Source organism: Cololabis saira, chromosome 5 (assembly GCF_033807715.1).
Source record: "Cololabis saira isolate AMF1-May2022 chromosome 5, fColSai1.1, whole genome shotgun sequence".
Taxonomy (NCBI): Eukaryota; Metazoa; Chordata; class Actinopteri; order Beloniformes; family Belonidae; genus Cololabis; species Cololabis saira.
The window spans coordinates 38,640,806-38,667,562 of record NC_084591.1 but is presented as its reverse complement, the minus strand read 5'-3'; the positions used below and the strand labels follow the sequence as shown (position 1 = coordinate 38,667,562).

Sequence of the window (26,757 nt, the reverse complement as noted above, 5' to 3'; positions counted from 1 at the left end):
AAAATAATTCACACCACAAATATGCTGTATTTGTACTATGTATGCATTCTATGCAACTTTAACATGGATGATTGTTGCATATAATGCGGTATAAAACACACTTTATCATTTTTGTCATAAAAACAGAAGAACCAGCAGATTCATGTAATGATCATGTTGAAATACATTCATACAAGTTTCACCGATTCAAAATCTTTTTTACCATGCAGCGAATGCTTTTTCTGATGTAGAGTACTGCCATCTAGTGTCACTGCATCATAATTACACATCAACTAAAATATATCTTGGACAGTAAACGTAACCTTATGCCCATCTATGCACAGCAACATTATTTTTACAGTAATGGGCAAACTTGCTCCAGCTTGATTATTACTCTATAAGTCTTTGTAAGTAAACCATGTAATGGTTTGAAAAGTAATCAAATTACATTAAAACAGAATTGGTGAGGACTTTTATGGACAGAACGTTTTAGTGCAGCCAAGGGTCAGCAGGGGTCTGGTTTGCTGGCCTCAGGAGTTCATCACTTCTTTTTGCAAATGATGTGGTCCTGCTGGCATCATTGAGTCAGAGTCTTCTGGAAGCAATTCTCAGCTAGGTTTGGAACAGTGGGAGGATGAGAATCAGCACCCCCAAATCTGAAACCAAGGCTCTCAGTAAGAAAAGGGTGGAATCACCTCACATGGAGGAGTTCAAGTATCTTGGGGTCGGGTTGGGGAAAAAGAGAGCAGGATTGGATGGATTGGTGTGTCATCTGCAGTAAATGCAGACTATGCGCTTCTCTGTTGTGGTGAATGGAGAGCTGATGCAAAGGGCAAGTCTTTTTACTGGAGAGTGAATGTTCCTAACAATGATCATGAAATGTGGGTAGTAGCATAGTAACCAAAAGACTGTGGATACAGAAGACTGAAATCTCTCGCTTAGCGAGAGGGTGAAAAGTTCAGTCGTTTGGGAGAGACTAAGAATAGATTGCTCCTCCTTATCAAGGGGAGCCAATTAAGGTGGTTCAGGCATCTTGTTAGGTCGCTCCCAGGATGCCCCCCTGAGGAGATGTTTTGGGCATGTTCAACTACAGCAAGGCCCTGTGGCTTACCCAGACATACTGGAGAGATGACATGTGTTGGCTAGTCGGGTATGCCTCGGTAATCCCTTCGAAGAGCAGGAGGAGGTGGCTGGTGCCAGGGACCGGAATTCAGATATGCACAAGTTCATGGATGGATGGAAATCATATTTCTTTTATTTTAAAAAATGTAGCGGAGGAGGAGGTTTAATAGTCTAACTAGTTATAGTAATTCATCCATCTGTTAGCTGTAGCACTGTTTTTAGATGTAAAGTCTCTGAATTCTGCCTAGAAAGGTTCTTCACATGGTCAAACTACACATCACTTGTACTTACTGTAAATCTATTACCTTACCGATCAACATACAGGGAATGATTTCTGGAACTTGGAGGAGCTGAAACACACACACACACACACACACACACACACACACACACACACACACACACACACACACACACACACACACACACACACACACACACACACACACACACACACACACACACACACGTGCATGGGCACATGTAAAATAAATGACACACAGTATAGTTTAAGATTGTCTTTGCTCTGAAACAACAATAGCTACACTATGCTGCTGCCCGTGAAAACTATGATAACATTAATAGGAGTGTGCATGTCTTTAAATGTGTTTTTGGCTTTCTCCCACAGTTAAGAAGCATCTGCGTCAAGTTAACCAGAGGTGCCTCCTACGGTGGCCCTGAAATGGAAAATCACAACCACCAAAGAGAAAGCACAATGGCAAATCAAAAAACACAACAACAAAAGAAAAGCTCACTTTTGTTGTTGTGTTTTTTAATTTGCAGTTGTGTTTTTTCTTTTGTTGTTCTGCTTTCTCTTTTGTTGTTGTGATTTGCACTTCAGGGCCACCATAGCCTCGTCCATGAGTGTAACTGTGAGGGTGATTAGTTGTTTGGGTCATCTGTTTCTGCATGGGCCCGTGGTGGACTGCTGATATGGCATCAATTCAACACCAAATATATTGTGAACAAAACCCAAAATCTGAGAACCAAAACCTAGAATCTGTAACCAAGAAATCAAAATCTCTAACCGAGAATACAATCATCTTTCTGGGTTATACTTATCTTTTCTCACCATCAGTTCTAAAATCGTCTCCTACTCTGTAATCCGTCTTTCTCAGCTTCCCTTTTTCTTTTTATGGTTACAATCTTGAAAACAGAGTGATGTCAGCGCTAGGTTAATCTACACTGGGGAGGTAGTACATACTGTAGCTGAGATCTCGTAGCTCATTGGCTACTGAATAACTCGGTGCCATATGTCAACAGAGGTAAGTTGTTAAAGACATTAATCACATTACTTGTTAATGTCACCGTATGACAAAGATGTCATAAATGTTAACAACTTACCTCTGCTTACTGGTTTTTCTATGATTGTTACAAGCAAGTTTTTGGAGATCTAACATTGACACAAGGTGCCGAGTCATTCAGAGGATTTGCGATTGTATCTTTGTAAATACATTAGAACAAATGAATGTCATTTTGGGACCTTCAGTCTTCAGGTATGATGGGGGATCCAGTATTAACGGCGTTCGCAATATGTGAGTTGATGCTGGTCTAGTTCTAAAATAATTTGTACTATTTCAGTCCTTTTTCTTCTTTTTTGGAGGGTCACCACAGCAGATCATGATGTTGCACACTGCTTTTGTGAGCATATTTTCATCAGATGCTCTTCCTCACACAAATTTCCCATCTATCAGGCTTGGAAATGGCAGTATGAGCACACCATCCTGTGAACCGTTTTTGTTTTGCTCTTGTAATAAGGAAGGCAATGAGACGTTTAAGACCCTCGGACACTCGACAGGGTTAGGAACTGATCTACAATCCCTGCCGTTGCACCACAACCAACTCCCTATTTCCAGTCAGGTCTTAATTAGTAAAACGGTAACTATTTGCATAACCAAACAGGGATTTTTGTTCCTAGTATTTTAAGGTTTGTTCAATTAAAGTCTTAGAATAATAATAATCCTACACTTTTGCTCCTATTTTACAAAACAACCACAAGATTTATTAATATTCAATGTTCCCCAAAGGTTGTGATTTAAAATCTACCCCTTCTTTTAGCAAAAGGAAACGCTTCTACAAGAGTGATGAAGCATATTGTCTGATGTAAGCTTGCTTCTATTCTGCTTCAAACTAGCATTTTTTTTGGAAGATAAAAGGTTTGTATCCTCCGTCTATATGACATTTTTGATCACAGAGAACACATGGAATTCGCCATATGTGTTCTCTGTTGAGTTACAGCTGTACATGTGGTTATTTCACCTCCGTAAAATAGTTTAAAAACAGAATGAGCAATGTGGAAAATACAACATGACAATATCGTCAAAGCTAAATCTTCACAGGAACCCAGCAGCACTATACACTGAGTGCAAGGGTAATGGGCATTAATCCGTGTTTTCTCAGGTGCCGCAGTGCATTTATAGTGCATTTAAAGTTGTTGACTGCTACAGTATTTAGGTTACACTTAGAGGAACTATTTTCAGAGAAAGAGTGCAAGATCCACAGGGAGAAGCTGGCCAAAAATAACACGCATTTGTCCTTGAGCCCGTGTGATAAATAAATGATGAGCTCCTAAAATAAAAGAATAAAAAAAGAATACAAGAAGATAACACCAGTAAAGTTGTTACTCGACTGAAAACAAAGCCAAACTCTGGATGTGTAATATAGCTCTTCTTAATATTTATTCTTTTGACTCAGGGGAAATGCTGATTTTTTATTATTATTATTATTTTTTTTTTAAACAGCACAATTTGCATATCTCAACACATCCTGTGTACAACCACAAAACCATAACAGTATATGCTTTGTTTTTACACTGAGTGAAAAACAAGACAATTGTACAAGCATATTTCTTTACACTCAGCATACAGATAAATCTATACAGTACATATTCTCTCTCTTTTTAAACATTTTAAGTAAAATATACAGACAAACCATCAACAAACATGCAACATCCAAAACAGAAAGTTTCAGACAACTATTGGAGTTGAATAGTGTTTTTTTTTCCACCCCCTTTGTGTTGTTTCAGCAGTTTAGGGGACAAACTTGCACAAATAGTCATCGGTTGACACCATATGTTCTGAATACGCTCTCAACTCCCCTCATACCATATAGACACACATTGCCATACGCCGTAAGCCATGTGTGATCTTTTTTTCCTCAACCCAACACTCACATGCGCAAACCTTAAACAATATAAACTTTCATTCATTGTAAAAAATAAACAATTTATGTACACATCAGACAACTTGAGTCACATTCACACCCCTCAGTACGACGACAAATGAATGGTTTCACAATTACGAGCGACAGCTGATCTAAACAAACGGTATTTAGCTTGAGGGAAGTCAGTAAGTATGAAACAAGAGGGGCTAAGCAATGATGACTCGAGCATTGAGATGTGGGACTGTTAGGTTCACCATGAACATGATGTCGTTGAGGTCTGTTTTCTTTAAGATTGTGCATTTAGTTTAGAAACCCCAACATCTTTATGATTTTTTTGTTTTTTTAAATTTTGCCACATAGATACAAAATGCACATCACAATATTTTCAGCCACCAAAACACCATGACTCAGTTCATTTCAGTGCAGAAACACAAGACACATAACCTTGCATGACGTGACAGTTAAAACGAGACAGTAAAACACTGTAATAAAGTGCACAGGCTCCATGTAGATGTTAACAGCCGCTAACATCAATACATATTAAAATAAGTTTAAAAAAAATAATATTTTCAATACTTTTCCTGACCAACATACAAATAAAAGATACTTTTTCTATGGTACGTATTTTGAAGACAATGTGCCCACATGATAAACATTTAACTTCAATAACATAAATGCATTCAGATACATATGTTGCATAGAATTACGTCAAAGGAACTAACCGGTTTGGGATAAAAAGTAAACAAAAAAGGGAAAAAAAAAAAAGAAAAATTGGCACATCTAAATAATTATCAACATTGAGAAACAAAACCTGGTCCCTTCCTCAGTATACGTTTTACTTTAAGTGTTAAGTGACATCTTGTTCTAAGTGTGTTTTCTGCTTTTAGGTTGCATCAGCCCTGTGATATGTCAAAATACATGGCAGTTCTGAGGGTTACAGTACGTCCGTCTGTCTGTTTTTCACCCTCAAAACCTCCAATGCCGAACTAAGATAGACCGATGGGTCACCTGCATACATGTTAGTATTAAGACATGGCCCCATGTCTTCCCCACCTGAACCCAGACGGGCCTGAGAGAATATTTTGGCCTCAGGCAGTGAAAGATTCTGGTTCAGTCTTTTTAATGAATGTTAGTGACAGCAAATATTCTAGTGTTGCACAGCACAGCCAGACAGAGAGGAACCTTTGCATTTGACTTGTAAAAATTATTTTTCTTGAGTTTTTTTTTTGATTTTTTTTTTAGGTAAATCTGAGACCGGAGAGCTTCACTAACACACAGACAGCAGAGTTGTCACAGAGTTAATGACAGCTGCACATCCACATAATGGTTTTGACACAATTTGTCTGAATTACACGTCCGTATCAACAATGTGATAACACAAAGGGCCTTAGATAAAATATATATTTGAACTCTGAGCCACTAAAACAGCCCTAAAGAAAAGTGTGACACAGATATGTTGAGCTTTCGTCACCCTCGACAGTTGTATTATAACATTCAAGATAGCGTTTGGTTCCCAAGCACAACATGTTGTTCAATTTTATTGTAATTCTAGTTGGAACAATATTATGCTACTAAAAGAGTAATCTGTCGGTGGATGTTGTCTTGACCAAGGATCAGTGCTCTGTTCAACATAGTGGTGCACCAGCGTGCTCACAGGAGCTATTGAACATGATCGTGACCATTCATATAGGTCCACATACACTTAACAGTTTCAACTGTCAGTATTAACTGACTGGATTGTCAGTGCACTGCCCACGGCCGAGTCTAGCAAGAACTTTTTAGTATAACCTCTCATATATAATCTAATGACAAGTCTGAGCTTTTAAATTCCATTTATATATATTCTTCCTCTGATATCCTTTCATATTACATAAATATCACACTGTACAATTCTTTGATATGCTCTGTAATCTGGATGTGGGGTATCTACAGTCAGAAGGGCTGTACATGTGATCATCATCCTATTGCAAAGGTCAACAGTCTTTTTTTCTATTACATAAAAATGGAAAAATTATTCTACAAAAAAACACTATGCATTCCTTCAACTTTTAATATGTCAGGAGCACTAATGTCCACACGCATCACAACTCTCATATGAAGGACATACAGTTTAATATATATATATATATATATATATATATATATATATATATATATATATATATATATATATATATATATATATATATATATATATATATATGTTAATCCATCTGTTAGATATGTTATTTCAGTCGTGCAGAAAAACAACATAGTCTCATGTGAATTGTCTATCTGGAACCATGGTAAGAGATGCATCACTGCCCTTATACCAAATTCCTCTGGAGAATTTCGCAGTACCTGCCTTGGTGTCTGCATGTTTTCATCCAAGTCCATATTCTGCAGATACTTGACACAGAAAGAGGTGGCCGTGTGCTGGCAGTGTTAGACTGATACCACTGCTATGCCATTATAACATTATTCCATTCATCCCGTGATCTATAAACTAAGGAAATGCATTAAATTGATATTTTTATGACGCCGTCTTCTTTTTCTGAATTCTCTGAATTCACCTTCTGCCGGTGGATTACAGCTGCAAGCGTTAGGCGTGGAGCTCAGGGGTTGGTCTGAGTGGAGCTGACAAACAGCTTGTGCCAGCTGACCACTCTCTTTCTCATGTCCACCTTGTCCAGCCAGATGTAAGCTTCTCCTATCAAGGTCTTCTTCACAAACTTCCCACCGTTTGACACCAAGAAAAGCTGAAAGTATATTTGAAAAGAAAAACAAAAGACACATTTGTTATTTTGTTGCATACAAGACAGTCGCATGAAGTTAAATAATTATTCATGGTACATACTCTACAATGTGTTCTTGGACACGGGAATGAAAGTAATGCTTTAAATATTGTCATTGTAATTATTACAAAGACTTGAATGTTATCTTAATTATTAATATTTTTGGGTTACTTTTTCAATGTTGTCTAATTAAGTTGCATATTACATGCTATTGTAATGTCCCAAATGAATGAAGGGGCTACATTCCTCCCCGTCATCCTAGATCTCTTCTGGATTCAAAATAGTCCAAAGTCTTGTTAAAGTCTTATAATTATAGAAGAAATTATAAGAAAAAAAAAAACCCAGTCCTTTTTTTTTCTACATTTTTGTTCACCTGATGCTAACCATGTCCATAAGTCCACTTGAAGACTACCCCTTTTTTTTTTTTTTACTTTGCCCCTACAAAACAGAAGTGTTATAAAATAGTGTTTCAAAATGTTAGTTAGCCAGACAGATAGCATTCACTCAAACAGCTATGAAATGTATGCTGCTTGTGTTGTTTTTACTGGTGAGAATTCACTCCTCTTTGACCATTATTCTAAGTAGCTGTTAGCCCAAATCCTCATCAGAATTCTACCCTTATTCTCATTAAATACAGTCTGTGGTGTTGACTCTTCTCATCTGATGAACAGTTTTCCATTCAATCGTGCTGAAATGTGCTGTGACGATGAATTTAACTTGCTCCATGAAGAAAACTGTTACATACTCAACAACATCACACTCTGGAACAGTTGTTAAGTGCCTGAATGCAGCTGCTTCTTATGACCAAATCCTCTCTTAGTTACACAGTTAAAACGCAACAATTCACCTGGTGTGATACTTTAATAGTTCTTATCTTTGATAAACACTGATTTGCTAGATTACTGAAGTAACAAGTCCAATCTTTGCAAATGAAAAAAAAACAAAAAAAACACACACACACACAAAAAAAACATGATGTAAGCACAAAAAAAACCACCATACATTACACGTCCATCTGCAAAAGAATGACTAAATGACTCCGTGGCTGGACTGACCTGTATGGAGTGTCCGGTGGGGTTGAGGGGGAATCTGAAGGTCTCGTTGAAGGAGGGCTCCCGGTCATGTCGACAGACTCTGGTCTTCTTCTTGATAATTCTCTTCTGAGTGGCCACATTCACCACGTACAACTTCACATACAGGTCTGGTGAACAGTTGGATAAATGACAAGTTTTAGTATAAGTATAAATGCAAAAAATATAGGTTCATCTAAAATAGTAATCATGAAGATAGATAGATAAATGAAAATGTCCTCCAGACCTGGTAGGTGGTCTGGGCTTTTGAACTTGTACGTGATGTTTCTGCACTGAAGGATCTCCAAGACCAGCTGGTCTCCTTCTGTCTTCACCTCCTTCTTTAGAGCCACCTTGATTTCTCCAATTACTTGCGTTTTACCACCTAACAATCAAAGTGAGAGGGTTTTTTTTTGTTAGTTGACTTTTATTTTATTTTTTATTTCCACATTCCTTAATTCTTATGGCTCTCACTAAACCCACACTTAGCATTTGACACCTGCAGATGGATTCTTACAGTTTTCCTGAAAAAAGCATAAACTTAAAGTGACTAAAGCAGACTAATCACCTAACAATCTGACAATTTCATACCACCAAACCGGAGGTCTTAGAAGAATAAACCAGGTCATTTCCCAAGTTTCACATGGGCCTTATTGATTGTTGGGCGTCTCTAGAGCTAATTGCCCTTGAGAGCGTAACAAAACAAGCTGAGTGTAATGTGGTAAATGAGATGTCAGGCACCATGGAAGTCACATCCTGACCCTCATCTGTGTAACAGCTGCCAGGCTGCAGCCTTCAATGACCCTGAGCTCTTTGTCACAAGCAGAAACAAGAGATGGAAGAGGAGCTATCATGACACCTGAGCTATGTTAAATGCAGATATAGTTATGGCAACAGGTAGGATAGTGTGACATCCGTTCTTTTCCATTATTTCAAGTCATGCATTCAGTCATTATTCATTGTTCATAATGTTAATCGACAATAAGCACTTAACTGAACATTTGACACTGCACTTCCTTATAAAAACTGTTTAATGGTGAAATTTAATTCAGTGGCATTACAATAACGCTCCAGCAGGGGGAAACCTTCAACCGAGAGAGAAAACGAATGCAACTTGCCTTCATTTTCTGGGGTGATTTGTTGATTTTTGTCCGTGCCGTTAGGAATGGTTTTACCACTGCAAGAAAAATAACATCTAAATGAGTCCAGATTTATTCCTAAGAACAAAGAATTACCGTGCATCACCATCACCTTTTTAAATCGTTACTGGATGAAAGTTACGATAACAAAAAGCTAAGAAAAGCCTTACATGCGTGGAACTTGAAAAATGGCACTGTCCACTCCAGTGCCCACTCCTTCTTCTCCATCCAGGTCTCCGTAGGCATCTCCGACCAGGCTCGGGGCCGACAGCACCACCGACCCTGAGACATCACTCAGCCGGTGTCCCGGTCCTGTGGGTGGCAGGACCCAGGGGGATTCTGATGATCTATCCATCTATCTGGAGCATCTTTACTGACACAGCATTTGACACTTTCAAGCGTGAGCTGAGATACTTCACACCTCTGCCGACACTGTCAGCTTGAAGTGAGCAGCTCAAAGCTGTACCTCACGGTAGATGACAGTATGTCCTTGAGTTTAGCACATCACAGTGTGGAAATTTAAAGCAGCACAAGGGAAATGTTGTCATTTTTAACCAGGTGGACCCCAGTCACTTTTACGCTGTCCAATATTCACTCTTGTTCAGTCTCTTGCTTGGTCATTCTGTCATTTCTCTCTCTAATCATTTTAGTCTTGAGCGCCTTACTTACATGTGACATAGTGTCTTCTATAGCGCTGTGATCTAGTTGGCTGGCTTTTGCTGATAGCTGGACGTACGAGGGCAAAAACTGGGCTACGCTTTCAAAAAATAAGCAAATATTCCTTCAGATCAACCTGAAACTGTTATTTTAACATGAAACAAAATGTTTTGTGCTGCTTTAAGTTACAACACAGGATATACTTTCACTCGAAAGTGTTTGATTCACAAATGGACCAAGTGTAAGATAAAACAGACGTCCCAGTCTGGCTGCTGTTACACTTACACTTACATACATGTCTAAAATGATTTAAAACATCATTAACCATTGCGAGAATTTGTTTTGTTTGTTTACAGTATGCTTTTGTTATTACGTTTATGGCATCATGTTGTTGTATATATATTTATTTATGAATTTACACATTCCATTTTTTCCTACTTTGCCTCACCTTCCCTTGACACTTCTGCTCTTCTCATGGTTAGCCGAAAGCTTTACTCTCATTGGCCGGTTAGTGCAGAGTGAGCCTCCTGTTGACTTTTGAAACCTCTTGCTGTTTCTGTGTTTCCTGGTTTGACTCGGTCAGTCTCACATTTTGTGTCCCCTTTGTTTAAGGCGGCAGGAATGGGAGGGGACTGGATGGGGAGGGAACGAGTGTGTGTGTGTGTGTGTGTGTGTATGCCTGTGTGTTCCTTGGTGAGTTGTCTAGGGGTTTCATTCATATGACACACATGCACATACACAGGAATACTGTGGTACCACAATATACTCAGTGGTCAACGGCAGCGAGGTCTACAACGGCATGCTCACAGTAAATAGCTCCATAACCAGACTAACTTATCTCAGAGGGGCATTGCAACTTAGGATTTTCTTTCCATTCTGGCAAGAACATACTTGGAGGGTTATGAGTGAACATCAATGAGTATTATTTTAACCGTGTTAACATGATAAGACATACAGTAAGACATGTAAGGGATTGCCATCCCAGCCTGGTTTCTATACTGGGGTTGGAGATGGTCACACCGGGGTTCAGTAGAAACCATATGCTCAGGATTGGCACATGCACACTCCTTGCAGAAACAGAGGGGTTTAGGCCAGTAAATTTGAAACTGTGTCAATAACTATGCGGTGATATGTTAACTTTATGCTATTTGTCAATAGTCACTGGTTGTTTCACATTTGGAAATATAGAAAGTTTAAGTTATAGACTGAATGAAAAAAAAAAGCACTTTACAGCAAGTTTAGGTGTTTTTAACCCCCCCACCCCCTTTCTTTTTTTGCATTGTGATTATTGACTATATCTGTAAGACAATGCGGACTAACTTGGAATTAAACCAATATAGGTTAATCACTTTGGGCTGAGATAAAATCAAGATGAGGCGAGCAGAAGGCAGGGGTAAAATGTTAAAAAAGTAGGTGAATGCACTGCACTTCAGGTTTTTATCAAACAGTCTCAACAAAGCTTGCATGCAAGGGCAAAAAGGAGGCATGTCACAGGATGCGTGTCACAGGTAGGGGGAGGATTTACTTGGTTGCAGGCGGGACTGTTGCACGGCAGCCTCTGCGGCAGCAATGGCTATCCCAGCATCCTCCAGGTGAGCCTGAGTGACGCTGCTCTTGCTCTGGCTCCGGGAGGGGCCGTGGGAGCGCAGCTGGCCGTCTGAGGAAGACTTGGAGCTGCCTGGGCTGCTGTGGGACTTTTCCAAAGGTAACATTTGCATGTCTGGAGGAAGTTGAAATAAAAGGTTGTAAATGCAGAAAAAAATGTGGATGCTGTGTAAAATGTAAATAAGGCCACAATGGAGTGATTTGTTCATTTTTCCTAAAGCCATTTTGTATTAACAACAGAACATAAGAAACAAATCAAGTTTCATGAAAAATATGAGCTAATTCTGAATGTGATCGCAACAGCATGTCTCAAGATTAATTGCATCCATCCATTTTCTATACCCATTTTATCCCCTGCAGGGTCACGGGGGTCTGCTGGAGCATATCCCAGCTAATTACAGGCGAGAGGCAGGGGGTTCACCCTGGACAGGTGGGCAGTCTATCGCAGGGCCACATATACACACAGACAACCAGGAATACTCACACTCACACCCACTGACAATTTCTGATCTCAAAATTAATTCATGAGGTTAATTAGATCCATTGGCAACAGGTCAGTGTCAGCATTGGGAGGGGCAGAAGTAAAGATGGGTAGAAATATATTTTAAAATGATGTTCTCCAGTGTTAAATTGAAAAGAGTTTGCTATAACATCATCTACGGTACAAAATAAGAACAAAAGATTCCAAGAACCTAGAAATATCCCTGCATGAAAGGGACAAGCATGAATGTCTTTAGGCCCAGGCAGTGCTGCAATTAAAAATGGCATGATTGTACATCTTGATTGTCCAGTCACTGAACAGTTTGCTGTGACGTCTACAAATTCAGGTCAAAGCTCTATCATACAAAGAAGAAGCCCTATGTGAACAAGATCCAGAAACGTCTGCAGGCCAATGCTCATCTAAAATGGACTAAGGCAAAGTGAAAAAATGCCCCGTGGTCAGACAACATGGAATTTCAAATTACTTTTGAAACCACTGATGCTGCATCATCCAGACAGATATCAGCGCTCAGGTCAAAAGCCCCATCTCTGATGGTATGAGGGTGCATAATTGCCTTAGAGCAATGGGAAGCTCGCACGTTCCATGAACAGGAGACGACAACATCACTGTCAAAAGGCTTGTAAAGGTCATAGAGCAAGACATGCTCCCATCGAGACAATGTTAAACTCTGCGGTGCATTCATCACAGAAGCGTGGCTCTGAAGTAGAAGAGGCCGAGTGCTGAACTGGTAGTGACTGCAGTCCAGACCTTTATACAATTCAAAATATGTGATGCCTCATGAAGTAAATAACAAAGAAGGCCCGGGACTCTCTGGCAGATCAAATCCTCAGACAAAACCAGGACACTGCTCTCCCAAAACTCAAGCAACAGTTTTCTCAGGTCCCAGACATAAAGGGACTATGGCTAAAAGAAGAGGGGGATCATGCACAGTGTTAAATGTTGCCCTGTCTGAACTATTGGGAGATGTGTCGGCCCCATCAAATTTAAAATGACCTTCTTTTTTTAAAAACGTAAATAGTACATTTCCCTGGTTTCAATGATTATGTTCCATTGTCAATAAAATATTTGTTTATGAAGTCTACAAATCATTGCATTCTGTTTTCAAGGCAAGGCAAGGCAAGGCAAATTTATTTATATAGCACAATTCAACACAAGGTAATTCAAAGTGCTTTACATTAACATTAAAAGCAGCAAGACATAATTAGACAGTAAATAACAAATAAGATTAAAAAAATTAAGAATAAGATGATAAGAAAAGAAGCAAAATAATAAAAAGCACAAGCTGTTAAAAATAAGGGTAGTAGAATACAGCAGGTAAGTTTAATTTAGGAGTACGCTTCAGTAAACAGTAATGTTTTTAACCCTGATTTAAAGGAGCTTGAGGCCGGATTGAGGCAGAATTTATGAAAAAAATGTGTATACATTTTAAGTTTTCTAGTAATAATGTCAGATGAAGCGTTCCAAACCAAAAGAATGAGCCCTCTAGTGTATCTCTCCGTTGCCTTGAACAGGCTGTGTGCTGCAAAATGTGCTGCAATTCGGGCCCAAATTTCCCGCGCTGGGCTGCGGATGTGACGTCACATGACGCTGCATGCGCGTTCTCCCCGTTCTCCCGTGCCGGCTTCACTGTTGGCTGCAGTACCCCCGACGGCCGTCGTGGCGAAGGGTGGCGCTAGAGAGTCTCATTTCTTAAAAGGAGCCTCAAGCTCCTTTAAAGGAGCTGACAGTTGGAGCAGACCTCAGGTCTACAGGAAGTTTGTTCCACCGGTGAGGAGCAGAATAACTGAACGCTGCCTCACCTTGCTTGGTTCTGGTTCTGGAACCACAACAAACCAGATCCAGATGAACCTCAGGGGTCTGGGAGCTTCATAGGAACTAACAGATCAACCATGTATTTTGGTCCAGGACCATATACATCATATACATTTTACACAGCACCCCAGTTTTGTTAGGAATTGTATTATGGAAGAACTGAGGATATGTAAAAAAATAAATAAAAGAAGAAGAAGAAGAAGACACAAATCTTCTTCTGCGACAAATCTTTTACCTTTGGCTGGATCAGGGAAGATTCCATGGCTTCTGCTCTTGATCACAGAATTTTTCAGTGAATCGTGACTTCCATCTCCCTGCCCTGGTGTTTGACTCTCTCCCAGTCCGTGACCCAGTCCGTGCCCCAGTCCGTGGCCCAGTCCGTGGCCAAGTTCGTGGCCCAGTCCGTGGCCCAGTCCCAGCCCAGACATGTGGCCTGGTCCTTGGCCATGGCCCTGATCTGATCCAGACCCGGGAGGAGCCTGGGTAAGATGCTGAACTCGGCTCTGTTCAATGCTTTCACTCTGCTCCTTCAGAGGTAGCCAGCGGGGTGTATTGTCCAGCTGGGCTGTGTTCGACAAGTCAATCAGTACCTGAAAATGTAAACAACGCATTTGCAACACAACTTTGATCAATTTGGTGCATGTGTTAAATAGAAATGCTGGCTGTACTGTTGGACTTCATACTTTGTAAGAGGGAAACATTGTTAGCATGACATGGTTGCTTCAAGAACCAGATCCAGGAAAAAAAAATGGTAAAGCTACACAAACCACTTGTGTGAATAGAATCATATGTTTTTGATATTTCAGACATGGAATTCAACCTCTGGTGGCACTTACCTCTCCAAGAAAGTCATTGGAAGAAGACCGGTCATAATCCCACACTGTTACTTCCAGGGTCTTTTTCTTAAGCTGATTGGAGAGAGGGGGAGAGAACTGAAATACATTACACATTATAAACCTCATGTGACGTCATGTGTCTCTGTATGCATGTGGGTGAGGGTAGGGGATAGCACCGGTGTCGCCAGACATATTTTACTGGGACACATCCCCCAGTCTTGATCCAGTCTTGGTCCAGCCCCAGTATAAATTTCACCAGTACAAAAATAAATTTAAAAAAATCAATTTGGAGTTTACATAGCATAAGTTAAAAAAATGCACACATGGCTACTTAATATGGTAATTCATTCACGTGAGAGAAGGAAAGAGAGAAAGAGAGAAAGAGAGAGAGAGAGAGAGAGAGAGAGAGAGAGAGAGAGAGAGAGAGAGAGAGAGAGAGAGAGAGAGAGGCAGCAGCTGTCTAGCAGCATGTCATATTTTATTTTGATTTGACTCAAACGGTATTACTCCTGTAGATGGATTTCAGAAGGGCAAGGTAGACTGGAGTAGGCTACTTTAATGCTGTTCTCACCGGTCTCCCAAACTAACTAACTAACTACACAGCTGCCCGAGTCCTCACTCAATGCACATGCAATACATGCACATCTAAATCAAGCTATTGGTAACAATCTAGCTGGTGATTAAACTGGAGGTTCAGAGAAATCCAAGTTTAGTATGCACAAGAAGATAATCGATTATTGAGTGAGGAGCACAACACTAGGTGGCGCCACTCGCACTTTCGCGTTGGCGTTCTACCGGTACAATTATTAAACAAGAGCGAAGGAGGACAACATGCAAGAAATGGACGCTAATGATGCAGCAGCTCTGTAAATGTCGTACATACAAAACCTGATCATGTTGTAGGTACGATGCATGCAAAGTATTCCTCTTTTTCATATGTTATTCTGTTGTTGTGATGCCGTTGTTCTGTCATTCCATGCTACCCGTAGGGAACTGCTACTTTGTTCTGCGCACGCGCACAGTCGATTGCCACGCCCATAATTTCCTGCAGCCCTTCAGTTCACGCTGAAAAACATTGTGATGTTAGGGTTTTGCCCTCTGTTCATCTACTGTTTTAAATGTTTTTTGAAACGAGAAATTGAGACACTTTGTTTGTTTGTGGGCTTTTACTTTTATTTATTATTATTATCAATCTAAAAATAGTGATTACAAAATAGGATAAATTGGGTGGTGTAAGTATGTTGACATTCATCCTACAGTGGCAGTGAGGTGATAAGTATCTTACCTGAATGCATCAAGTGACGGGAGCATTATTTGATAGGATGTTACTGGAGTATCAAATTATGCTACCCCTGAAATATTTATTTAAAATTGATAATATGGGATGTTGAGTATTTGATCCTTCAAAATACACTACCCATGACATGAATTGCATTACACTTTGTGAACATTATATGATAAAGAGAAAAAAAAACAATTATATCGCTTTATTTGATATTCATTCAGTCATTCGCCTTAATTTAACCAGGCAGGTCATTAAGGACACATTCTTATTTACAATGACGGCCTGGCAAGCAACAAGGACCACTTGGGGGAAAAGGAATTGGGCTAGGGAGTAAAACCCAGTAAAATTGTAGCTTTACAAAAAGTAGAAAAACCATTAGGTAGCATTTTTTGATAGGATAGCAAAAATCGATAGACATATGCGGTTTATGCAACGGTAGCATCTTTCGAAAAAGCAGCAGAAATCGACAGAACCCCGGGACAGTCAGTAGCTCGGTGTGGGTTTGTATACATGCCTAAATAACTCGAATTAGGACCGCATTATCTGGCACTAAAAGCTCGATCCCAGGAGCTTCAGTTTGGCCCGGCTAAGGTGTATACATGGCTTTCAAAAATTCAAAATCGGTGGGATTAAGGCAACAATTCGACTCTCTGTTAGTGCATGTAAGCGGACTGATTGATGGCAGTTTGTGTTAGTTCTATAGCCCAAGGATACTGCAGTGGTTCAATCTCAAACGGTCTACCTTCAGGTTTGCAAATATGGGTAAATTTTTCCTTAATCATCAAGCCCTGACCCAACTTTTTAAACCAATCAAATGTATTTCACAGAACAATTGCTCAGTAGTATGAACTTGTCTTGTCAGTCAGTTTGCCTTTATAATTGGCTAAAATACTAGAGTCCTAAAGTTCACAAGTGGGCCAAATGCATCAGTTCATTCAGGTGGTAAATGAACGATTCAGTCAACAACATAATCTGATCTGATCGCATTGTTTAAAGCACTATTTATGCTTTTTTTAAAATATAAATAAGTGCAAAAATGTTTTTTCGCATGCATTATCTGTGCCCCAATACAGTCTTAAGTCTAGTGACGCCCCTGGTAGATAGGAAACAGAAATATCAACCACTGAAATCTACTTGGGAATGCTTGATACCCAGTAAGACGTCCACACTGACAGATGAAAACACACTTGATTACCTATCACTGTCGTGGTCTTGGATTTGACCGTGAGTTTACCCGAGTCGTATTCAGTTTGGTTTTCTTTCCTGTTTTATTTTGAAAGCACTTTTCCTAACAGTGAGTCTTGGGAATGCTGATAAAGGTTTTCATATGAATGATAACAGCCCTGGGACAAAGGCACGACTACAGGATCATAGTTGGTTATATAACAGGCAAAATAAATTTACATTGCCCAAACTGCCCTACGGCACTGTATTGTCAAGCGTCTCTGTATGCTTATGTGTGTGTTTGCATGTGTGTATGTCTGCATAATACCTGCTCCAAATGGATGTTCTTGTAGATGACAGTTTGGTTCCATTCTGGGTTCATAGTCTTCTGGGCATACTTGGTCCTTCTCTTGTTATCAGCACTGATAATTCATGTCATTCAGAATGAAAGGCTATGAGTAAATCATTCAAAAAATAAAACATAACAAAAAAAACGCCAAAAAACTCTCCCATGAGTGTATATCAACCGAGATGTACTCAGTAAATGGACTGAAAGGATGTTTTGGCCAATATCCTGACATGAAGACCAAAACAAATTTAAATGTTGCTGTGTTTTAATGCCTGTTTGACGAAGTTGCTTTTGTGAAATTAATATTCAATTAAAGGGAAAGTTCGTTTTTTTACAACCTGGACCTTATTTCTGGCATTTTTTATGGTCGTATATTCACCCAGGCAAGTTTGGTGTCATTTGGATCGGAAGATATTAGGGTTTTTTTTTGCGAGCCGCTTCTCCATATAACGGTAGTGAACGGGGCACAGCGGGACACAGACGATGCAGCGTCTAAATAACACATGATTGCCGCGAAACTCTTCATTTCTTTTATGAATCACTAGATCTGCTTCCAGGACCTGTTGTCTACATCCGGGGCTGTGTGTGTAACAAATAAATCAGTTTGTAAACAAGACCTCTGAACTCATGACGTCATCTCTGTGCACGCATCGCAGACACAGCTCTGTGTACAGCTGGAGTTCGCTACTGTTAGTTTACTGTTAGTTATTTGAAACATGTCTGAATATTTGTCAAATTCTGAGGTTGTGGACGACGACTTTGAATATGATGGACGTCCTTACCGTTTTGAGCCGGAGTATACGGCTGAAGAGCTCACTGAACGGAGGACAGAGTGCGCGCACAGAGATGACGTCATGAGTTCAGAGGTCTTGTTTACAAACTGATTTATTTGTTACACACACAGCCCCGGATGTAGACAACAGGTCCTGGAAGCAGATCTAGTGATTCATAAAAGAAATGAAGAGTTTCGCGGCAATCATGTGTTATTTAGACGCTGCATCGTCTGTGTCCCGCTGTGCCCCGTTCACTACCGTTATATGAAGAAGTGGCTCGCAAAAAAAACCCTAATATCTTCCGAAGGACTCCAAATGACACCAAACTTTTCTGGGTGAGTATACGACCATAAAAAATGCCAGAAATAAGGTCCAGGTTGTAAAAAAACGAACTTTCCCTTTAAGAGCTGAGGACAGTTAAAAGCTAGAGGTGTGGAGAGAAAATGCAATGACCAACATGTTCTCAACACTTGAAATAAAGCATAGAACTGGACAAACAACAAAGGCCACAACAAAAGGATGCAAAACCACATTGAAGGCACAGTTTATATAAAGAAAATAGAACACCAACTAAAAGCGAAAATCAGCACCACACTACCTTGCATTCTGGACAACCATGACTTGGCTGAGGGAGTCCAGAAGAGGAAGAGGAGGGCGGATACCACAAACAAGAAAAGCAAAAAAACACAAAAAAGAAAAACAGTCAGAAGCTTGGAGAGCTCAAAGAAAAGCCAGTAAAGGATAGAGAGCTGAGGCAATCAATATTATCTGAAGGGTGTGCTTTCGAGCCCAAATGATGGATGTGAGACAAGAGAAGAACCAAACAATAAATCTAAATTGGTTTTGAAATATTGTGAGCGTGCACTCATCTGCTATTGTTAGATAAATACATTTAAATATACTACTAAAAAGGAAAGGAGCAAAAGTGCTCTCAATGAGCTTTTATTTCTAACATACAGCATGTAGGTAGAGAGTGTTTGTAATCTCATAAACAGACTGATGGAGTCATTACCTAACGACAGATATTGTTTCAGAGCGTAAAAAGGGTCTATTGATCCTCTCTAGGTTATTCACAGGCTCTTGGGACGACAGTGTAGCAGACAGGGATAAGAGGAGGAAGTCAGAGACATCAGGAGGGACAATATGAAAATACTCACTTGAGTCAAACCTGGATAGAGTAAGAAAGAGCAGCTGATTTGACTCATATAAAAGTATATCAAAGGATCTTCTCTTGTAGCGTTGAGTAAAGAAAAAAGAATCAAACAAACTGACCACACCCAAATCAAGCTGAGCAAATTACATTGGAAATGACTGCCTCATATCATCATGTCCTGAGTTATTTGTCATACAAATGCAGATGGTTAGTGCTATACGGCACAATTGGTAAAAAAGTCAGAAAAAAATAGGGGAGAGAAAACAGGACAGACACAAAAGCAGAAAGGCAGACAGACCAGACATCAGTGACTAAAGAAAACAAACAAAAAAAGAACAAACACTCAGAACTCACCCTCTCCCTGGTAAAAGGTAGACCTTCACAAAAGGGTCAGAGTAGCCGTCATTTTCCCGGGGGGCCAAGTTTCTAGCCTGCAGGACATGGACAATCAGGTTTCCTAGGCTTCTGTCATAGTTGATCTGGAGCTGTGAGTTAAAAAAAGAAAAGGAAAATGATGTGAAAAGGCTTTGTGAGACAAACAACACCAGTCTAGGCTGAATTTTGATTTGTCTGCAGCAAAAGGGATATTTTTATACGTGTTTTTCTACCTGTATCTCTCCAGTGATGGGATGAGGTGTCTTTATAACTTCTGTTGGCTGAAAAAGGAAAAACGGAGAAAATGTGAGCAAGGGAAGTGATATTTACAGTTATTACAAAGTTATTACTGGGGTGTATATTTTAAGCATACAGAAGGATTGGCTGTCCTTGCAGAGAGAATGTGAAGATTTCTAACTCCATCTGCAAGGCTCTGGAGAGAATTAACAACCTGAGCAGTGCAATTTTCTAGGAAAGTCCCTGAGTGATCTTTAAGAAGCTTATGAAGGTACTGGCTGAGAAATCAATTTAGTGAAAATGTCAACTTTACTTTAGTAACTGCTTCAGTAAGTCCCTCACATGGTTCAATTGAGTCCTCTCAGCTGTCGTATGGTGTCTCAGATGAGTCAGCAGAATGGGTTTTATTCTGTAAAAGTCACTACCTTGTGTCGCTGTTTCTTGTTAATGGCAGGGGACGCCGGCTGGCCGGGGCTCGGGACCCCGCTGGAGGCGGCGGACCCCGTTCCAGACTGGAGGAGGGCAGAACGTTCCAGTGCAGAGAGGACGCCCAAACCCCCTTGTCCTGTTCCAGCCATACTAGGAGCTTGCTGCTGGGAAACCTTCTGCAGCTCTGCCGCCAGCTGGTTAGGATCCACGCCAGGGGAACGCTGACCCCCTACTGAGGCAAACATGTACCTTAATCCACATTTTGCTCATGTGTAACAGGTACACACACATGCATGCATGCAAACAGGTCATTCAATCCTGGTACATACCAGCCTTAAGCTGGATGTGATGCTCCAGGGCTTGTGGATGCTCAGGGTCAGACAGCATATTAAGGTCACTGTTTGGATCCATGGAGGGGATGTATCATGGAGTTACAGTGGGTACATCGTAGCAATAATCGGTGATATTTGTCAGATGAAGGGAATAAATAGGAGGAAGGAAGAGAGAAAGTGATCATGGGTGCAAAGTCACCATATTGCAACTAAACATCTAAGAGTTCCAGTGAGACTGATAGATAAATGATGACAGATGTTACTCACAGCCTCACGCAGAGCTCCGCCTCTGCACATGGCTGGCCCATGATGCACTGCACTTCTTCATAAGTCTTTCCTGTTAGAGGGACCCCGTTCCACTCCAACACCTGCATTCCTGTGGTACCATAAAGTCAGGCAAAAAAAAAAAAAACAAAAAATGCAGTTTACACTGTTCCATGAAGAAACATAAGTCCGCCAAGATATTTCAGTCTTCATGATCACATAGCAAAATCAAAAGCAGTAGTAATTTTAGACAGAGTAACAGCCTATTTTCAGTTTAGTTTACCTGTCAACTCTGATTTTCAAAAATCACACACATCACACAGCAAGATAAAACAAGCATTCTGCAGATGATTGCATTTGTTTGGTTCACACAGAATAATTTAGATCAAGAAATTGCATGTTGGGAAAACTAAACAAGAAACATGACATTTATATTTCTGTTATGTACAAACATGAATTCACAGCAAACTAGAACTTTCAACCAAAGTCCATCCCCACACAAGAGCTCACTTACAAATCTGAAACCTTGTCCTCATATTACAGTCCTGTTTATGAAGTAGGTCATGGGCAGCTGTGACAACAAAGGCTTGAATTAATATTTTAGGTTATTAAAATCATAGACTGCAAGAGCTAGTGCTTATTATTACTTATTATTACGACACCCCCCCCCCTCCCCTTCCAATCTGTAACCTCTCCTTCTTTAAGCTACTCTTTTCCTGTGCAAAATAAAAAGTTAAGCCTGCCTGAACTCCATTTTCTCTCTTAGTGTAAGTTAGAACATCTTGAAATGAATCGCAGCTACATCACAGTCTTTCTATAGTTTTTTCACACAGTCACCTTGAAAACAGGCTGGATAAACTGGAATATATCCAAACTGTCAAAAGCAAGATAGCACATACTCTGGATATTCTCCAAATCCATCACAGGGAGATCACTGTCACAAACAGCCCTGCACGCTCACTGCTTCAGTCAATTTTAGAATCACCACTAATTTTAGAATATCCAGGTAGCCTGGCATGCATGTTTTAAGGAGGGAGGATGGAATACGTGGAGGGAACCAATATAGAAAAACATATAAACTCCACACAGAAAGGTCCCAGGCAGGATACCAACCACAGACCTGCAAGCTGTGAGGCAAAAGTGCTATCCACCCATGCGTTGGTTTGATAAGTAAAATGATTTTGTTTCACAGCTGGGATATACTCCTGGCTGCTGTGAGTCTGAACAAGATGAAGCCCTAGAAAACAGATGACTGGATGGAGGTTTAATTGAGTTTGATTAACCTTGTGACATTTCCCATTGGGAACAAAGACAAGACTATTGGAGCTTTTGCATATGGAGATTTTTATGATTTAACAACGCTAGCTTGCCTCGCATTGATTTTAATTTTAGATTTTAGGGTTGTATACAAACATATAAAACACCTCTCTGGTGACAAACCTTTAAGAAATATGGACCATTGGACTCAAACAGTTTTAGGAAACATCAATACAAGATAAAGATCTTCTTTAATTTCATTGTTTTAATGGAGACAATGTTTACTTTAAACAACTAATTACTATGGATTTTCCTCTAGGGGATTGACCACTCTAAGACTATGTTCACACTACCAGCCCAAATCTGTTTTTTTAGCAGATCCAGATTGTACCTAGACCGATTTGTTGACAGTCGGAACAGCCACAAATCATATGAAATGTGTTGTTTAAAAAAAAAAGAAAAAGAGAATCACATCATATTCTCAGAGCTGTCTTTTTCTGAACATTAAAAAAGGCTTTTGTATACTCTTTTGTGTCATTCAAGATTCAGCACAGTCACCACATCCACCAGAGTACCACGAATGAAGGGATCAGACTATGAAAACAAGTATGTCGGCTGTTTTGACCCATGATTAAAACATGGAGCATGTGATGGCTGTAAAGACAGCCCTTGGATGGATGCTGATATAAAGCTGTACACAGTAGCATGCTCCATCTCTGGCACTTTCTTGGAACTTGGAACACAATTTTCAGTCTGTTGAAGATTGGATTTTGACCAGATTTGCCTAAAAATTTGGTTGAGGCTATCATTTGAAGCTTAAGACTCTATAACTTGCCTTAGTTTAACATTGGGCTGCTCAGGCCTGAAACGTTCGTCTCTATTGTCCTCTTACCCTCAACAATATTTCCCGTTTGTTCTGCCATACCACCAGGGATAACATTGGCAATGTAGGCTCCGATCTCTGCACAGCTTCCAGGAATCTCCTTCCCACCTACCAAGCGGATACCAAGTCCATTGCCTGAGGGAAAAATAGCCACATATATTTAAAGTAGGAATATGAAAAAATAGAACATTTTTTTGTTTACCTAATATTGGCGCAATGTCTCTTTCTTCTGCGTATGCGTTTTACCTGAGACACTGGTGTCTTTCATGTCTCTCTTAAGCTTGATGCGTGTGTGAGGGAAGGTGTAAGGGACCAGTTTCATCTGAGGGAGAATTTATTAAAGTTAGTCATGGAAAAAGTCGGTTTCATCACAGAAAGCAATTACAGTTTGCATTCTCACAAGTTCGGGGAAGAAACAGAATGAACACAAAGTGAAGCTGGAAGCTGTTTGTTTAAATCACACCTGTCTTCGATCTGACATGTGTCCACTTTGAGGATGCCCTTCTCTTGGTTTATCAAACCAATCCGTGTCCTCTCTGCGGAGGTGGTAGGCTAGACAAGGAGAGGCAGATGTTAAAAGCCATGCACACACAAATGAGCAGGTATTGATGAAATCCCTGATAGCTAGACAAATCTCTGCTATAAACATAGTGCTTGCTTGGCAGAGATCAAACCAGCAATCAGGTCAGGAAAATTGCACATCCATTTGCTTAAATGCAGGAAGATCTCTGATCTGTTCTCACGAGAGAAGTGAGAGCAATGAAAACCAAACTCTGATCCACTATACCCACATCGTCTATCTGATCAAATTATCATTGCAAACACTAAACAAATGATGAAACAATGTCAGTCTTGCAGCATTTAGAACATATAATTCTCTTTATGTATCGGATACCATGTGGTGCTCCCTTTGTGTTTTTTTTTTCTCTATATTTTCATTTTCATCAAATATGAAAGCAGTACACTTTCAAAAAATAGAAAGAAAAAGTGGAAGGCTAAGTGTTTGTACAGTATCAAGATAAATCTGCCTGGTACAGGATGTATATAAGTCTGAAGTGTTTCTGAACTATGTTGACTTAATCTTGGCATACTGTAACTGCAACATAACAGCAACATGCTGTACATGCCATGGAAGCTCAACATATGTCTCATACCTTTTTAACATAGAAACATCTAAATGATTATTTATATTTGTCTACATCACTGATTTTTCACCTCAGAAAACAGAAATTGTCCTTAAATCTGAAACATCTAATCAGAAAAAAAAACTGGGACAGTATGGAAAATGGGGGAAAAAAATCAATTGTATTGCACCCGTACTATGGACTAATATTCTTCAAAATTCCTTGAATTGTTTATGAATATTATGTACAGTTAAAGGACAATTAAGTAAATATATGTTAATGTTTCGTTCAGGAACTGTGCTTTTAAAAATTCAAATTATTTTCTCAAGCAGTTCTTGACAAACTGGAGAGCATTTGCCCATCTTTGCTGCTCAAAGCTTTTTTTGTGAATTCTGGTCAAATCATGATTACAAGCCCTTTTTGACAAAACCCGTTTCAAGTAATTATTGTCCATTTAAAAAAAAAAAAAACTGTATACTATACTACTGGTACGTACTGAGTTTGCCAGAATGTAGTACAGAGTATGCAAAACCAAAAAACTGCACAATCTGTACGACACCAAAAATGCCATGATGTGCTACCAACCAGTCTACATTGCCTATTTTATCCCATAATTCAGTGGGCTGGATACTAGTGCTAAGAATGTTGATCGTTTTGACAGCATACAGTACTATTGTGTTTGTGTGTAAATGTACACACACACACACACATACAGTATATATATATATATATATATATATATATATATATATATATATATATATATATATATGTGTGTGTGTGTGTGTGTGTAAAAGTCAAATGTTGGAAGCATCATGTTTTTATCTACGGTATTTATCTATACCACTTACCATACTGTCCCCTCTTTTTCTGATTTGTTTGATCAGAGATCCTGTTCCACAAGAAGGTGCACTAGTAATGATGGCTGGAAATGGACTGCTGCATGTCTTTGAGTAGAAAGCAGTGAACAGCACTCACTCACAGCAGATTTTTTCGGTGGTAACATGTATGCAAATATACGCATGATTTTTTTTTTCTCCCCGTTTTTGCCTTTTTTCTGCATGAACATGAATACTGAATATGGGTTTGATATGCTGACACAGAGCAAACATTCCACAACTGATGGTTAACTTATTTCACTATGGTTCAGCCCAGAATGCGACTAACACGTAAACTACTGGAGATAAATGCTAAATGACATGTAAAGTGTACTACTGAGATGTAGTTCATTCCAGAATGAGTCTGGTATGTTTACAGAATCAGTCAGAGAAGTGGACCATTCAGAGTCATGATGTGTGGCATGGAGGCATACAGTCTCTAGGTGACTACATGGAATTGGAATGCTGTCTCACCTTCTATATTCCAGTTTGGGCCTCCAGCTGGGGTACAAAGTTATATGTTTTATATATGTTCATTTTTCCACAGACTACAAAAAGTACACTAAGACTAGATTTCTATTGAAAATATACTGTACTTCTGCTCATGCACTGAAAGCAATAGTCCGTAAGATGCATGCTACTACTACTGCATGAATAACACTACTAGCCTGACAGACAAATTTAAGCAGAGGCATGATGGAAAACATATATAATGCATTTTAGAGGAATACAACTATATGAGCCAATGTAAGATTGAGCCATAGTAACATGATAGTAAATTAATTATGAGGAAGTTTGACTAGGACTGTAAAATACTCTACCGTGTCTGATATGTTCATGAAAGATTCTGGCATCATCTCTGTTCAAAGCCAGCATGGACTCACTTAGCGCTGAAATCAAGGCAGATAGACACTTAAACGTGATAAAAGGGGGAAAATACTAAATCTTATCTTGTTCATACTGATGATTTGCATCCGGCCCAAGTTACATTTTTAATCGGATTCTGCTGTTCAAAACCGTCATAATAATTATAGCCTTTAAAATTTTGCCGAAACAAGCATTGGCAAAAGCCACTGGCTTGTATGCGTTTGGAACGCTACCAATTCCACACTTTGGAGATGGAGATATAACATGTATTTGCTGATAATCATTCAAGGACATGGACATCTCAGATAGTAATGAGACATCCACAACAACAACCAACAAAGTATTAACTTTATTAATATGGAAATGGAAAGTATGTATTACACAACATGCAGTGAAGAAAATCAGATACAAATAGAAAATCAAAGAGTATACAAGCAGAGACAAATAGTTCATACAACACAAATGAGACACAATAAAGAGCTACAGTACACATAACTGCATGGTAGTCCATGAAAGAGGGCTACTGTTTTAAATCATTATAATTTTAATAATTATCATTATTATGATTAATCTCTACACCAGTCTGTCACTGACTCAACAGATGCCGGACAAGAGTCACAACATGATTTTAAAGCTTTTATTTCTCCTGCAGAACTTGTGGCATACTTACATATACCATCTTAATCCAGAATTAAGTAGCCTGGCCGACCATATCCATTACCACCGCCG

General features: G+C 39.5%; 1 protein-coding gene across 1 annotated transcript in view; it reads right to left on the bottom strand.

Annotated features, from left to right (window-relative positions):
- Positions 1-6,469: 6,469 nt before the first annotated feature.
- Positions 6,470-26,757, bottom strand: part of pclob (piccolo presynaptic cytomatrix protein b) — a 75,409-nt gene continuing 55,121 nt past the window's right edge. The window contains exons 23-42 of the mRNA XM_061722790.1: positions 25,983-26,051; positions 25,636-25,662; positions 23,623-23,711; positions 23,406-23,481; positions 23,169-23,294; positions 21,023-21,131; positions 20,753-20,820; positions 20,420-20,655; positions 19,991-20,038; positions 19,737-19,867; positions 18,828-18,854; positions 17,436-17,529; positions 14,659-14,730; positions 14,058-14,412; positions 11,429-11,623; positions 9,417-9,585; positions 9,226-9,284; positions 8,355-8,492; positions 8,093-8,238; positions 6,470-7,001 (exon numbers count right to left, since the gene is read on the bottom strand). Of these exons, the coding sequence (XP_061578774.1) occupies positions 6,858-7,001; positions 8,093-8,238; positions 8,355-8,492; positions 9,226-9,284; positions 9,417-9,585; positions 11,429-11,623; positions 14,058-14,412; positions 14,659-14,730; positions 17,436-17,529; positions 18,828-18,854; positions 19,737-19,867; positions 19,991-20,038; positions 20,420-20,655; positions 20,753-20,820; positions 21,023-21,131; positions 23,169-23,294; positions 23,406-23,481; positions 23,623-23,711; positions 25,636-25,662; positions 25,983-26,051 (2,378 nt within the window). The 3' untranslated portion in view covers positions 6,470-6,857. The remainder of the gene's footprint in view (positions 7,002-8,092; positions 8,239-8,354; positions 8,493-9,225; positions 9,285-9,416; positions 9,586-11,428; positions 11,624-14,057; positions 14,413-14,658; positions 14,731-17,435; positions 17,530-18,827; positions 18,855-19,736; positions 19,868-19,990; positions 20,039-20,419; positions 20,656-20,752; positions 20,821-21,022; positions 21,132-23,168; positions 23,295-23,405; positions 23,482-23,622; positions 23,712-25,635; positions 25,663-25,982; positions 26,052-26,757) is intronic.